General features: G+C 33.5%; 1 protein-coding gene across 2 annotated transcripts; it reads left to right on the forward strand.

The window, feature by feature from the left end:
- The first annotated feature begins 499 nt into the window (after window positions 1-499).
- Window positions 500-6,795, forward strand: LOC113779878 (thioredoxin-related transmembrane protein 2). 2 transcript variants are annotated; one of them, XM_027325643.1, is made up of 10 exons: window positions 500-755; window positions 863-907; window positions 1,690-1,746; window positions 3,005-3,074; window positions 3,431-3,472; window positions 3,639-3,712; window positions 4,510-4,580; window positions 4,953-5,035; window positions 5,141-5,250; window positions 6,479-6,795. In XM_027325643.1, exons 1-10 carry the CDS (start codon window positions 555-557, stop codon window positions 6,539-6,541), a joined length of 816 nt encoding a protein of 271 aa, XP_027181444.1. In that variant the 5' UTR covers window positions 500-554; the 3' UTR covers window positions 6,542-6,795. The 2 variants fall into 2 exon arrangements, with proteins under 2 accessions (XP_027181444.1, XP_027181445.1); XM_027325644.1 differs by lacking the exon at window positions 6,479-6,795 and having other exon boundaries at window positions 3,639-3,708; window positions 5,141-5,232.
- Window positions 6,796-16,666: the final 9,871 nt, after the last annotated feature.

The raw sequence follows: 16,666 nt of genomic DNA on the forward strand, positions 1-16,666 counted from the left end.
ATATAGCCATGTCTTATTTTGATAGTCATATTTTCCTTTTTCGTCTGTCTCAAATTACAATTTACTTTCGAATTAAAAAAATATATTATTTTTTAATTTTTTTAAAATACTATCATTCAATATAGATTGTTATTAGTATAAATTACTTTATTTAATATAAATTGTTAACCTACCCTATTTAATACATTTAGATTTTTCAAAACATATTTATATATGAAAAGCCAGTTTTGTTATTTTTTTCAAGCTAAAATGTGAAATAATGTAGAATGATGATTGATTCTTTTTTTATCATCAATTAAAATTTTCATAAATCATCAATTCAAGTTTTTATGAATAATTAATATAAAATTATATTCTATTTAATGTAAGAATATTTTAGAAAAATTGCAACCTAAATTTATTGTTTTAACAAAATTAACTATATTTTTTGAAATTGTATGAAAAAAAATTAGAATTATCAAAATGGAACGGGGAGCTAGTATATACTAGCATTCGAAGCTCCGGTATTCTGGGATCGCCTAAAACGAAGGCATTGAAGAATAAGCTAAGTAGAAATGTCGAGGAAGAGTAGCAGAAGCAGCAGTAGCGTGGAGAGAGATGGAGATTTGATCGACTTTGTAGCGAGAATTTGGAACAAAACGGCGTCGGAGCCGTACTATTTGTTACATTTCTTAGTTTTCTTCTCTTATATCCCCATACGCTTCTCCGCCGCCGGTGTCCTCTCTCCTTCTCGCTCCGGCACTCTTCTCATCCGTGTATTAATTCCTTTTATTCATTTTTCGTTCTCTTTCTCTATTGATCATTAAGTAATGAAATTGTAATCTGCTTAGTAATCGTGATTTTCCTTTTTTTTTTTGAACAGGAAATTCAGGCCGTGGTTGCGTTTTGTATATTGACTGTTATAAAGGTAAATTCTTTATCATATAATTTTTGTGTGTTTTTTCTTGAATTGTAGTGTAATTATTTAATTGTGTACTTTTATTGATCATTTACTTTGTGCATTTGTAATTAGTTGAATGTTCTAAGAGAGAGGGGAATGTGGATGAAATTCTGACTTTAGTATTTTTTTTTCATTGTTTAGTAGATTTGTGAAGAATTATTATTGTTACCATTGGTAGACTTGAGTTACCTAAAAGTGTGTTAGTTTCTATTTACTGTATAAATATCAGAACTAAAACTTAGAACATTTTCATGATTCAATTTTATTATTATAGTCAAAGAGATAATTAGGCTTATATGGTGTTGACGATTTCAAAGATGGACATGGAGTTGATTCTTACATGTAGAACACGGCCATTCTGGAAAGCATATTTATTTGATTCTGGAATTTAGGACTCGCTTGAGACCTGATCAGAGCTTCCAAGTGGACAAAAGGCCAAAAACTGTAGCAACTTGGTTCAAATTTTGACTAATTTTTATTTTTTGCTATCAATAACTTTGCTGAAAGTACGTGATGGAACCACATTGCTGATGGTAAAATGTATTGTAGAATTTATTATTTCTTCTGTGTTAATTTTCTGAGTCATGCTTGCCATGTGGTTGACAGTGAAATTGATAGAAGTGTAATAACTGAAGTTTTTTCATCCATGATTAGAGATTTGGTGGGTGATTTGAGTGATGAAAGATCGTTGGATTGAATTACTATATGTTGTTAATTCAGCTTTCTTGTCTTTTATTCAAATTTGGCAGTTGGTGAGAGAAGAAACATGGGAGACCTTCATTGCCAACACGTTCTTCTTTGCTAAGGTGGCTCCATTCTGGCTTTTTTTTTTGTTTATCATATTTGGTATGATGCAGTCTGACTGTACATGGAACAATGCCGGCTCCTTTCCTTTTTTTTTTTTAATAATTATTTTACCCTTCTGAGAATTTTCCAAATGACCTGAAGGATTCTGGAAACTTGATGTTAAAAGTAGAGGAATTCTATCTAAATTTAAATGAAAGTAAAGAGAGGTTTCTCTGTAAGTTCGGTGAATTGCGGAAAGATCCTTATATTCCCAACAAAGCTCAGGGGAGCTTGGTAGATATATGCTAAAATTATTGGCTTCTACCCCATTTCCCAGAAAAAGTAACTTCTTGGATGGACCAAGTAAATTTACTATGATTATTTAAATCATTGTCATCTCTCATCCCTGAGAAGTTGTTGTTTTGTTTAACTCTGTAGATTGTAAATCTTTTGCTGAATATCTCTGCTTGCCACATTAGGACTGTTAAATGTTATCTCAATTGAATAAGGCAACTGCCAAGCAGGATGCTAAAAGCTTGCCTTTCAAATCCGCTTACCATCTTTATAACGACAATTAAAATAGCTATACTTGACAGCATCTGTTCTCATTTAGTTTAAAGTTAGTTAATTAAAAAAAAAAACCAAAGAACATGATTGATAATAAACGTAAAATTCGTTTCTTAAAACTCATGTCATGTTTCTTTTCCATGAATTTCAAGCCAATTTGATAATCTACCCGATGGAAAATGGTTGCCTATGTATTTATACAGTGGTGAATATGCATCTATTCTTTCTTGGTTCTGTATCAATGGAGTCTTATTACTCATACATATTGAATTTGGGTATTATATTCACATGATAAGTTCATAACATGTGATGTACAGTAATAAGTAGCTTTTTGAATTTTGTAATTCAGAAAACCTTTTGTCATTATGTGTTCCTTTCACATGAATTTCTTATCCAGTTGGCAGGTACCTAATGGGAAATTATTGCCAAATTAATTAATATTGGAATCGATCTGCATAATTGCAATCTTGACTAAGACTTTGCGAGAGAGGTGAACGAAACCTTTTAAGGATGACATGTAAAAAGTTGATGTACTAACCTTTTAAGGAGCATCCCACGATGCTTTCACAGCCATGTGGTTTCAAAGCTTCATGATAGCTCAAGTGTCACTTCTCTAAATTTAAGATGAGACAAATAAATATGTCCTCTCAGTACCCTTTTGGAAAACAAAAAGGGAAACCTCTAATATGAGTCCATATTTCCTGTTTTCAGATTTTCCTTGCTGCCATTGCTTTTGTCATGGATTATCACGTGGCACTCTGGTATACATTGGCTTTCTTAGGTAGGACTTCTTTATATGTTTGTAAAGATGGTAAAAATTTAAGCTGAAGAATTTCCATGTCTATCTGCAATTTAGTGGGATAGTTGTATACATTTTAATTGTTCTTTTGTCTAGTGTTAGGGCTTTATAGCCTTTTCTGAACCTGCCTTTAGGTGTCTTTATTGTGACTGTATTGTAAGAAAATCAGTGCATTTGTTAAGTTGCTCGTTTGGTAGTCATATTGTAGCAATCTTATTTTTTAATTGTCAGTCCCATATTACAAATATTGTGACAGCGAAGTTGCCAACTTACATGATAATGTATCTCAGGAGGCTTATAAACTGATGTTAACTGAATCTGTCTACTTTTTATCACAGTTATTTACCTCTCAGCACAACAGCCTCCTCATGAAGGATTAGGTATGATGATCTATATTTCTGGTGTTCGCATACATGTGTTTCTTTACATTTTATCCACAAGCGTTTGGCAAGCTTTCTTTTTGGAGTGATAGGTCATATTTTTCTGATGAACTTAACTTCTCTTTGTGCTCCTTCTTTGGTTGATTTTTATGCCTGACTTGTCTAGGTGATTTAAACCATTTAACACCATTGCAGTTGGAAACTTTACTCACTGAAGGAAACATGTCAAGATTCTGGTTGGTTGGTGACCATTCTCCTTATTCCATCTAAATTTTGGATTTTTTGATAAATTGCTTTGTGCTATGGTTTGCCCACATAACTATTCTACTGACTGAACCTTATAGAAAATTCACATATAAAGATCAGTCTAGGAGAGGTGTGTCCGTATCAATGTGTCATCCGTATATGGTCTCTGCATGTCTATGAGAAATTTATGCATTCTTTGATCTGTAAGAAATGCTAACATTTGGACATTTTGCTATTTCAAATTTGAAAATCTGTTTGCAACAGAACATGATATTTGATTGTAGCTTGAAATGAACCTTTTGTCAACATATTTTGGAAAAAAAAAAACTTTTCGTTTTGGTGCCAGTTATTGTCTATTCATTTCTTTTTACATGCTTTTCGTGATTTTGAAAATCTGTAGGTCCTTTTGCTATGTATTCCCAATTGCATGGTACTGCTGCCTGATGATGCATGGCCAATGCTGTCAAAATTAGTCTGTTGATATTTCACCCAAACTGGTTGCTTTATTTGTTAGTTTCTTTTGTTCATCCCAAATCTGTTCAATCATTTGGGATGCAGAGGGGTAGTGCAAATTCTCTGGTTCTGCTTTATGATCTACATAGCTCAAGCAAGTTTAGTAGTATGAGTAGGGGACAGATTTACCTTTTAGGTTTTTGTTTGTAACTATGAACATGAATGGCTACCAAACTAGATATCATGCAAAATGATTGGTTCGGCTTATATGTTTTGCATGTACCTAACCCAATTCTCATTGCTTTGCTCTTGTTTACCTCTGGCATCCACTTTGGCAGGTCGAATTCCGTGCTTCATCCGTATCTTCGTGTATACGAACCAGTTCATTCTTCCCAGAACTCTCAATTACGTGAGTGCTATTCCTTTTGATAAGATGGGAGCAAAAACAGGGCTGTTTGGACTAAGACAGTGGAATGTTAATTTGTGTTATGGAGTGCCTTAGACACTAGTACGTGCTCTCACAATTATGTCCACTATTTCGACCTGCCTTGTGGATCTCTTTTAAGAAAACATACAGACTTTAAAACAATAAAACTGTAGACCAGTCTCCGGTTTTTGGCTCATGGAGTAGTGATATTAAGTCTTGCACCATCGATAAAGGTTGCTGATTTCATGTTTGTATGAAATGTCCATTTTTATGCTCTCTACACGTTGGATTTCAAGCCTCGTCTGTTTCAAATTCATCTCGTTTTGCAAATAATGTCTATGTTTTCCTGAACAGATATTCAAATAAAAGGCTGTCATTTGGGACAGTTGATCTGGGGCTTTTTCCAAATGCTGCTGAAAAGTTTGGAATTTCTCTTGGTAGGAACTTTTCATTTCTTCTTCTAAAGAACTTCTGGCGTAAATAGTTTTCCTAAAATTGATGTTTTCCTGTTGATTAAAAGAGTTATTGGATAATTGAAACAGATAGCCTAAACCAACTTCCAATCTACAAATTATTTGACAATGGGACAGAGGTCTCAAGCCTTTCAGAGGTGGATTTTGAGACGTATATTTTAAGTCCTTCTCTGACTAAGGTAATCTTTCTTGGTTGCCTGTAATTTGTTGTGGACTGTACAAACTTAGGGTATTTGACAATAGCTTTTTTATTTGCAGCATGCATCTAGATGATTATTTAGGTAATAATCAAGCATATGTGTAAATCATTCTAAGGTTTTTTGCTTTATGAGTCATTGCTCAGATGAATAAAAATGAAAACAAGTGGAAGTTCATTGTTGCAATAGCACCAATTATAGGAATTAATCTTGTCCCAGCAGCCCCTTTTGATATTTCCCCATTTTCTCTGAATCAAGCAGCACAAAAAGGGTGAAACAAAGGAACAGCAATTACAAAAAATAAAGATGTAGAGACAAGAGAGTGTAGATATTATTTTAGTTCTTTAAACAATCAATGTAGGATTAGCCTGTGTGGTTGTCTTTGTTTACCATAATAAGTAGACGGGGTATAAGGTCTCTTAATTAGCCTCTATTCTTTTGCTGTGCATGGATGCTTCTCCAAATCTTTCTTATCAATATGTGTGCTGGAGGCAGCTGAAGAACATCATAAGTACTGGACTGCGTAATCTGTAATGATGTTCTGCTGCCTGCAGTTTTTCCGTGTTTCATAACAGATTTTGAACTTGTGTGTGGTTTCATAGTTAGTCTGGATTTTGTTTCTGATGAACCATACAAAGGGACACTCAGTTGCTAGATAACTACAATAAATTGACTGGGAGATGAAGCTGTTGATAGCAAACATTTAAGACCCCGTCTTAGTGTTTAGGTTGATACTAGTCGCTGGAGTGAGATGGATGTCTGAAAAGATTTATATTACCTCATCAACAGTATAACGATCCTTATCTTTCTCCGTCTAGAGGAAACTGTGGCATTATAGAATGATTCCCATCACTAAATTACTTATAACTTTGAACTCCGGCAAACAGTTGTCAAAAGCTGCCAAGGCCTATTTGGACTCTGAGCTTCCCAAGTCTCCTAACATTGTACCACTTTGTGGAATTGGTGAACTGCTAAAATCCTCGAAAACCGCCAGTTTTAAATTTGTTTTTGTCCTGTCATAATATATATTGGTTATAAAACAGAATCACTGCTTGAATTGGCTACTTTGTGCCATTCAAACGTACGATTAACCTGGTCTCTACCTCCTTTTTGCTACAACATGATTTTGTGCAATACAAATGTAGATGTTTTTGGACTTTTTAATTCTTTAACTTGTGATTGTGATAATTTTGTTGTTAATAAAATGCAGAAACATCTTTGCCGGCATTTTGAGCTTGACAAGCTTCTCCTGGATTACGTGAACGGCAAATAGGTAAAACTTGGAACACTACTCACATTGTAAAAGGGTTTTAACAGTGATGTGCTCATATTTACTAGTAATTAAATTGTTGAGTTCATACTGTAAGCCCCTTGATTACTTTAAACAGTAACTTCCAGTCCTACAAGTTCTTCAAACGTACCTTGTTAAGCTGGAGGTATGATTGTTAATAATGCGGGACTTCATCCGCATGAGCTGTCCTCTGGGACAAAAACTTCAAACTTTTATATGGTACAAGTGCTTTTCAATCGTGGTATGTATAACTATAACATGCTTTCTTGACAAATTGATCAAGCAAGAAGGAACATTTAAATCACTGCTTGGTTGGCCGGTATTAAATAAAAGGCTCTCAAGCCAGTTATTATATGGATTTTAGTCGGTCTTTGATTTGAACGGTGATTTGGTCAAATTACTAACTTGAGCACTGCCATTTTGTACTGAACTTGCACTGTTGCACATGTAGGAAGTTAGGTAGGATATGCAGGATTCCTGCGTAAATCAAGTAGAAAGCGAAAAAAAAGAAAGAAAGAAAGAAAAACTAATTTCTTTCTTTTGCTTGCTTTTCAACTACTGCGTTAATTCGCCGGCCTGAAAGTCTTCTCGGTATGTGATCACCACATGTACCAACCACCAAAGCCCGGCACTTTTCCTTTCTTACATCTAATTCTGACCAAAGAAAGTCTGGTTTGGCTTGAAATTGAACACTTGCCCCTCTTTCAAGTGGTCTTTGTACATTTGACTGAATACATCTGAAATGAGGAATTCTTATTGTCAAAATGGGCTTTGACAGGGGTTTTGTCTTAGAGAATATTTACACATAATGTTCCTCAACTGGCTACAAACTCCGCCCTTGTCGATAAGGCAGACTATTATACTCAAAAGAAAAAAGAAGAAAAAAAAAACTCTCTCATGATTCAGGTCATATTATGCAAGATTTGCCTGTTTTGCTCGGCGCTTTGTCTTAAATTGTGGTAAAGTGATAAAACTTTATAGCTGGTACTATTCAATATTATGATGGTTTGGCACTTTTGTGCAAGGAAATGGTAAAGTGATAAAACCTGGCAACTTGTCTGGTTTTTGTCACAATGTGAAACTCACTAACGTGCATATTTCATCACGTTGTTGAAATTTACCAATTTCTATTGTTTGAGTACAACTCTAACAGAGCTATGGATGGATGGATGGATGGATGGATTAACTATTGTCAAGTCGAAGAGATATAATCAATTAAAGTCAGATTGGATATAGTCGAAGGACAATAGTAATTATTCCAAAGAATGATTGTAGGCTTTTAGCACAAAAGAAAGATATTTGTTCCGCCAAACACCATCCTTAAACTTTACTAGAAAAGCTCACTCTTATCCCATAATGAACCAATTGGATCATCAGCTCTCAGAATTATACCACAGTCTGTTTTCTGTACCTTCTTTCATTGTATATTTAACATATATAGCTCTATCCTGCTCACCTCATGTATGAAACTAACAGACTGTGTTATTGGAAGTGAGGTGAATTTGGTGGTGTTCAGTGGACTTGGAAACAATCAATTCATAGGCTTTTTGAAATCAATCACTACTGATAATACTGCCTAACAATTTCATTGACTTTTCATTTCTTCATTCGCTTTTGAAACAATACCACCATCAATAATTTTGCCCTGGATTAAATCCAAAGTGTGAGTTCATTATTGTAATTAGATCTGAAAACGATTGGATAACACGTACGGTATCAGTTTATTTCCTAATTTTTGTTTAGGCTAAAAACCAAATCGGTCCGTCCATTCAAAGATAGGATTGTAGTAATTCGTTTAACCAATAGCTATTCCAACAATTCACATCCCCTCTGTAAGATTAAATCCACATCAATTGAACCCCAAAAAAAAAATAAAAAGAAAGTTATTTCAATTAAACTCAAACAATAGAAACGAAGAAAAGGTTAAAAAAGGAAAAAATGTATCACAATGAAGATGGGAAATTTTGGTATAGGGTTAGGGGTATTTACGACCATCGATTATAGTCACACTGTATGTTTATGACAAAATAATCATTCACTCTAAGTCTAATACTCAAATTCTAAATAATCAGTAGGTGGGTTGAATTAAGCGATACGATGAGAAGACTGGTAAATAGAATGTCCTAAATTTAAAATCTCACACTTACAAAAAAAAAAATTAAAATTAGACAAATTCTATATAATTAATCTGAGCTATTAGTCTCATATGGAATCAATAATCATTTTTACTTGCACCAACAATATGCAAGACTAGACGGTCTCAGTTCTTGCTTTATAAAAAAAAAATGAAAGGAAGGTTTTATCCTCTCTTCTTTTTTTTTTGGAGTAATAAAGAAGAATAAAGGATAAAAAAAAAAAAAGGGAAAGCATCTCAACAAAATGAACTGTGAGATCCAGAAATGGGACCAACCAAGATCAACATCGTAAACATTCCCATAAAGAAACCGAGATTTGCGTTCCAAAAATTAATTGTGAGATTACTACCCTTCAGGTAAGGAGCCGCCGCCGAATATTCCTCCTGCTATATTTTAACACAACGATTTGCCACCTGGTACTATTTCTGGCCCCAAAAGCCCTAATCTCTCTCTTTCATCCTCTGCTTTTGCGCCGCTATCATGGGCCCATGCCAATCCCTGTCGGCTCACGCCCTAACCGGCCCACTGACAACGTTCTTTTCTTGTTCCCACTTCCCATTTTCATCCCTACGCGTCACACCATCCAACCCTATGGTCTCGCTGTGGTACCGCGTAGTATCTATGAACAGTTTCTGCTTCGGCTAGGGTTGGTTTCTACTTCGTAGTTCGTACCAAATTAATTTCAAATTTCTATTTCTGAATTTTAGAAAATTGTGTCCTTCACATATTATGAAGAATTGGTTTCTACTACTATAACAAATAAAAAACTCTCATTTTTTCTACTTTTTTTTCATAATTTTTGGCACTTGATCACCTTTTGGATCAAATTTTGATCAGAGTAAGTCACATACACATCACGTGATCAGATTTAAAAAACAGTTCTTACAACTTACTTCATTTGTTAACTCAATTCCATATTTAATTCATTTGTTAACCAATTATCTCTAGAATAGTTAGCCACCACATGTCCTATGCGGTGGGAGGTAAAGGATTCAAACCTTACCTCCCATCAAAATTACCACTTAATATGATTTCTCTTAAATCCATATAGGTGCGTAATGCACTCATATGGTCCGATAGTGTTTCAATCTCCGTCGATTTCCCGTGATTCTGTTAGATCACCTCCCTTACAATTGATAAAAAAAAAATATTCACCATTCACCATTTTCACTTGATTCTTTTTTTTTTTTTCTAAAATCCAAAAACATATGTTTTTCTCTCTTCTATTGTCACTCTATTCCACCATTCTGATTTCCATTATCATTCTTGACTCTTATGTTCACTCTATTCCACCATTCTGACTTCCATTATCACTTCCACGACCTCTTTTCTTTCTCCCTCCCTCTCTCAACGCTTTCTCCTCCTCCTTCTTCCTTCTCTTTCTCCTATCATTGCTTATTTGACCACCCTCTTTTCCTCTTTCCCTTCCCCATGTCTTCACCTTCACCACTTCTCCCTACATTTTCTCTTCTTCCCTATCCCCGGTCTCCTTTTCACCTATTGATCTAGTCATAAAACTAGATTAGATCTGGTCTCATGACCAAATCGATGAATGAAAGGAACAGAGAGGATACAAAACTTGGGTGACAAAGAAAGGGATGGAGAAAAGTTGAGGAAATGGAAAACAAGAAAGAAGAAGGGAACAAGTGGTGGGTGGGTAAATGAGAAAGAAGGAGAAGGAAGGAAAAGAGTGTGGCGAGCAAAAAAATGGGAAGAAGAAAAAGAATGTGGGGAAAGAAGTAGAGGAGAAAGTACAAAGGAGAAAAGGTGACAATGGAGAAGTAAAAAAAAGGTCGAGGATGGTGGTGACGTGGGAATGGTAGAGCAATATAGCAGTAGTGGAAGAGTAAAATGGGTGTATATGTTTTTGGATTTACGAAATTAGGGTTTAAATGGAAAGAATTAGAAATATTGGTAGATTAAGTGAAAAATTGGGTCAATATTAAGGAAATTGTCATATTTGCCATTAAAAATTTGACCATGTGATGTGTTCGTAATATATTCCAACCAAAATTCAATTGGAAAGGTGATCAAGACATAAATGAATGTTTTTTCTTTTATTTGTTATGGACTAAAATAATTCATTTTGAATATGAGGAATTAAAATTTACATCAATAACATGTGAGGAGCAATTTTCCTTTGAATTTTGATGTATTGAAGACTTGTATATTATAAATCCCAAAAATTTTTCAATACATATAACTCTATTTGAGTAGAAAGAAAATTGTGTGGAAAATGAAGTAAAAGAAATAAAAAAATATTGTTCTATTTTCAATCAATTACCAAAAAAAAATTTGAGAAAAGATAAAAAAAATTAATGATCATTAGTGATAGTTATTGTGAGTTTTGCATTTAACTAGCTATTTTCGTTTGCAATTAGGTAAATTTTGCTCGATACGAAATATAAGAAAAATTTTCAACTATCTTGTGAACAAAACATACATAAGGGGAAAAAGAATAACTTTTGATTTACTTTCCCATACTTGTTTTCCACACGACTTTCATTATGGTAATTTTTTCCACCTAATGATATAACAATCGTACAATTGGAATAAATAGAAAATGATTTGTTTAATGAATGCCTGATAGGAGTGCTACTCAATCGAGCAGCTTGATTCGAACTTGCGAGTAATTCAATCAACTTCTCGAATCGAGCTTGACCAATGCCAAGGTTGAGCTACTCAGATTGAGTTTTTGAATCAAGCTCAAGTATGTATATCATATATTCGAGAGTTTGTCGAATTCTATCAAGTACTCGATGTAATATTTAATTAATATATTACAAATAATTAAATTACTCTGTTAGATTGATTATTTGCAATATTTACGACCCTAACCGTTTGTCGAGCTCTCGAACGCTAACTTCTCAAGTTCTAATGAGTCAAGTTTGAGCCTTCTCAATATTATGTCAAGTCGAGTTTCGTTCAAGCAACTCGCTCTAGTTTGAGTTCAATAACTGCTACTAGGCATCTAGCTCGAGTTCAAGTACGTCGATACTCGAATTCAACTCGACTCGGTATCACCCTTAGTGCCCAGTAATGTAGTTCAAGTATAAAATTTTTGGAAAAATACAGTTAATCAAGTCAAGTGTATAAATGTAAGGAAGAATAATAATTATTAGTGTATATATTCACATCGATGTGATTTAGGTGTGTTAATGGAAGTAAGTACCCCGTTAGAAAAATCCAACAAAAAATAATAAAAGGTGCTCAATATGTTATAATCTCAATCTTTAATATGTCGGAATGGATGATGTATGTTGTATGTTATCTTCTAATCTGCATCATGATCAGGATAGATCATTATTGTGCTGATAGGAACTTGGGGAAAATATTTGAGCCGAGCTAGATTATGCATCCGAGCTTTGAAATTACCAATATTTTTTTCTTGGTTGTAAACTGAAGTTTGTGAAATTTTAAGTTTTCATATCAGCTTTTAAATGGAAGCTCGAAAAGATATACTTCCTTGGCCCAAAAGTTTTTCTGTCCAATCTTACCATGCAAAGCTAAAATATTAAATTCCATAAACTGCCTAGTTTTCTTTAACCAATAAAAAAAAAAAGGGGGAAAATGGAGAGGGTGACAAATTATAACGAGGAGTATATTATGCAATTTTTAGAGTTAGTATCTTCGTAGGATTGCTAATTACTAATTCTTAAGGTAATAATAGAATAGAGCTTTGAGTCATGCAATTCAGTAATTTAATTAGCTAGCTATATGCTTATATTATACACATAATATGTTTTCTTTTCTTTTCAGTTGTCTAACACGTGATCGCTAATCACTCGTTAGTATATTTAATTCACACCTAACTTATCAATCACACTCACTTCTACCACTTACCCTCTAATGTATTCATCTTAATTACATGCACAATTTGCTAATTTAACCTAATTTTTGCAAAGAATTAACACTTAAAATTCATCTTAATAAATTTTCACTCGACGCCCCGTTAAACGAAATCCTTTTCTTTATTTTTACTATCGCATTAAAACAAAAAGGAAGAGAAAAACAAGCAACCTCTTTTGTGAACTTAGAAGATCATATGTTGAGAGAAAGAGTTGGTTCAAAAACCTTTCGGTATTAAGAATTGTGAGTTACTAGTATTTTAAGGAGCTAGGAATAATAAGTTGGGGTAGTTTAAATCAACAGGGGGTTGACCCAGGGCTTCAAATCAGACCCATTAGAAGAGGGCACGTGGCAAAAGATACATATCTCTTGAGAAAAAGGTAGGAGGTAACATAAAAAATTGGTGCACCAGTTAGCAAAGCATGTTATAAAGTTACGCCAGTCTTCACGCGTGCGGCCCACATCCAACAAATCGGGGGCATTATTATATTGGACCAGCGAAACACGGATACGGCCCTGCTGGCGTCAGTCACACGCCAGACAAGCTCAGGGGACACGTGCCAGGAAATAAAGGTTTGAAGAATTTAATATTTGACCATGATTTTTTTTTATTAATTGACGTAAACCTTAAAGTTTGAGTTAATTCCTTTGGACCCCGTTAAAAGTTGAAGAAGCTTCCTTTTTGAAATCCTTGCTTTTTCGATACTCTGAAATAGTCTTATAAAACTTGGAAGTGAGTTTAGGATAATGGGGTAGTCTTTTGTTAAAGGAGACTTATTAGTGGCAGCTGGCCTAACTTTTTAAAGCATATGGTATTAATTATTTTTTTCACTAATTATCTTCTAAGGTTAGTCTTGAAGCATGGTATTGTTTTTGATATAAATAAGTGATTAAGAAAACTCAACGTGTTTCTACATTTGTAACATATTTATTTACGAGTCCACGACTAGATTGAAAGAATTATGTTTGGAGTCTCTCTTAAGAGCATATACACATACGTGTATAAAAACTCAAAGCTTTTAAAAAATCAGCTCTTTAAAAACTTCTAATTTTATTGGATTTGGCATAATACCCCTAGACTACCTGTGTTAGACTCGTCCTGAGTCGCTAATTATTTTGTTAATACATCATTACTAACACTAGATGTATCTTAACCTTAGATAATTATAGATATCACATTAACATTAATAAAGTATGCATGAGATACTTTATAATTAGAGATAGTTGTATGGGGTAAAATGCGCTATAGGTCATTGAACTTTTGTAAAATAATTCATTATAGTCAATGAACAATTTTCGCTTGAAATTGATGAACAAACAATCTTACAGACCGTATTTTGTCCATTTAGTCCAATTTTAGGGTTGTACATGTGATCTCCATGCGTGCTTCAGGGCAATTTTTGGCCTTTTGCGTTGCTCAATTGCACACCTCCCATCACCATGCAATATTTTTCTTCACAAATAGGTACCTAGTGAAGCAAATAAACAAAAATTACCATCAAACGCAACAATTAAATCATATATCGAGCCCTCAATTTGTGGTATTAACAGATGAATTTGGAAAGAGCGAGCAAAATGTGACAATTACGATTGTTGAATAATCAATTCGAGATGAGAAAAGTTTTTTTTTTTTCTTTTGCTGGTTAGAAAAAGGTTTGATAGATTTGGTATCGGCATCATTATAGGTCAGGGTACAACCCTAGAAACATAGGTTGCTTATCAGGATTTTTATAGATCGTTCACCAATATAACTCTCACATCAACAGTGAAATTCAAACACACAATTTTTTATATAAAAAAAAAATATCACTAATTTTTATCAAGTGAGCCAACTTGTGTCGACAAAAAAAAGATTCAATGAAGAAAACGAGACATCTATAAAAGTTCAATGCATGATCACCGGTGCAATTCACCCCATTCTTTGCTAATAAAATGTAATGCAACAAGAGATTATGCATGTATCTAAGCGAGCTTCTTATGTACTGATCAAAGGCTTTCATTGTAAATGTGATTACCAATAGTAATTCTAAAACTATAACAGTAAATTCCACACTTGTTCCGATTTCTTGTGTCGGCTAATGTATGTTCTGAGTTCTGACAAATGACTTGTACTACTGAACCTATCACAAAGAGCAGAATCACATTCCTCGGAGTCCTCGAATAACACATTCTGGATTTGGTTGACAGCGTATTTATTTGACAAGGAAGTCCTCCATTGCGAAGTCTACAGATTGGTAGACTCACCCTTACATTGAATTGACTTCCATGACCCAACAAAAAAAAAAAAAATTTACCGCCACACACACATATTTTACACACAAAATGTCGGTTTTCTTCATAGAGGTGAGGTGAGGCCACAAGATGACACATGTATTTGCACTTTTGCCTTGTTTTACAATTCAAAGAAATTTGGATCTTTAGAATTGAAAAATTGTGGATTCAAAACCTGTTAAGGCTTTGGAAGTTGAAAGGAAGTCCATAATTGAGGCCTTGGAAGTTGAAAGAAAGTGATAAAATCAAAACCCACTTAAAATGGTCTGCCACGATTGAGTTTTCACCAATCAATTCCAGGCAAGAATCAATTTCTGACGTCAAAACTTCTGAAAGAAGACCGGAGAAAAAAAAAAAGAGTTAGTGCATAATTTGGAATTATCAGGCAATCACTTGTACAACCAGGCATTGACTCAGTAATCGAATGCTATTGTGGTCTAAGAGATATACAAGTACTAGTCAATTTGTACACCTACCAAACTACGAAATTTAAAAAGTTTTTAAAACTTGATTTAAAAAGTTTCAACTAATTTATTGGCCATAGCAAAATTTTCACCATAAACTAATCAATTTTTTTGTAAGTATTATGTATTGATCTCCTCAAGTTTATATTATTGGTCTATCTGTTAGTTCTCCTGTTAACGGGGACAGAACCACAATGGTTCCAAAATTTCATTGTGCCCCCGCTTTGAATTTTATAATTCTTATTTGGGCTAAGAATTTTACCTTAAAAATTTATTTTAGAGAACAATATTAGACATTATTGTCATATATTATTGTCATACATTTTATTTTTGCCTCCATAAATATCAAAATTTTATTTACAAGTATAAATTTTTAACTCCAAAAATACACTAATAGTATATATATACACTATCACCGTTAGATCCATGACATATTTCTAAAAGTTGAATTTCAAATTTAAATTTTGTATAATTGTCATTCATTGAAAACTGACCGTGTATACGTTATGAATGTAGAAAAAAAATTAATCCTTAGGTTTTTACCCTCCAAATCTTCGAATTATATGTTTTGTCAAAAACATTACTGATGTCAGACATTCCATGTTTCCTCTCCAAATTCAAAAGGGATAATTTCATAAATCTTTCCTGAGGTTTCTCATAATATCAATGAGCTCCCCTGAGATTTTTAAAATCTCGCTTACTTCCTTTGAATTGACATTTTTTATACGATTTAACCTCTTTGGAAGAAATACAAGAAAGATAAAACTTTTGTTCTAATACTACTCTTCTGTTATCTTACTTATGAAATTTATAACAATAATAAAAAATAAAATAAAGTTAACATTTTATAAGGTGTAAAATTTCTTAACGGAAACTATTTATTTTAGTTATATTGGAACAAAAGCAAAATTCACACATATAAAGAGATTATTTTAGTTTTCAATACAACTTCAACTACACCATGAATTAAAACATATTTTCCCAGAATATATCTGGACTTCCTTAATTGTAACTTAACTATGCACGAAAATTTTAAGGTATTAATTACTCACAAAAATCCTCCTAAGTGGCTGACCTTGATTAAATTTAATTCATCTACGTCCTTTGCTATTCCACCACAACCTCAATATAAATAATATGGACCATTATTAGCTAGCAATTTATTTTTTTAATTTACATTTTTTGGTTTTAAAATTTTATTTTGTTTTGGTTTTGTGGTTAAATAGTTATTAAGAGCAAGGGCAATATTATCAATTTGTGACTTTGAATAGGAAGTTTGTCAAGTTGACAATGGCGGTAAGTGAGATTTTAAAAATTTCAAAGTAGTTGAATGATATTATGACCGACCTCATGGGAGAATTATGAAATTATCCCAATTCAAAATTATG

Source organism: Coffea eugenioides, chromosome 8 (genome assembly GCF_003713205.1).
Source record: "Coffea eugenioides isolate CCC68of chromosome 8, Ceug_1.0, whole genome shotgun sequence".
In the NCBI taxonomy this organism is placed as follows: domain Eukaryota; kingdom Viridiplantae; phylum Streptophyta; class Magnoliopsida; order Gentianales; family Rubiaceae; genus Coffea; species Coffea eugenioides.

What these genes read in the sequence shown, in the direction of transcription:
- LOC113779878 (XM_027325643.1), top strand. Translation starts at nt 555, where the DNA reads ATGTCGAGGAAGAGTAGCAGAAGCAGCAGTAGCGTGGAGAGAGATGGA. An exon ending in CCGGCACTCTTCTCATCCGT is followed by an intron (nt 756 to 862) that starts GTATTAATTCCT and finishes TTTTTTGAACAG; the next exon opens with GAAATTCAGGCCGTGGTTGC. An exon ending in ACACGTTCTTCTTTGCTAAG is followed by an intron (nt 1,747 to 3,004) that starts GTGGCTCCATTC and finishes TCCTGTTTTCAG; the next exon opens with ATTTTCCTTGCTGCCATTGC.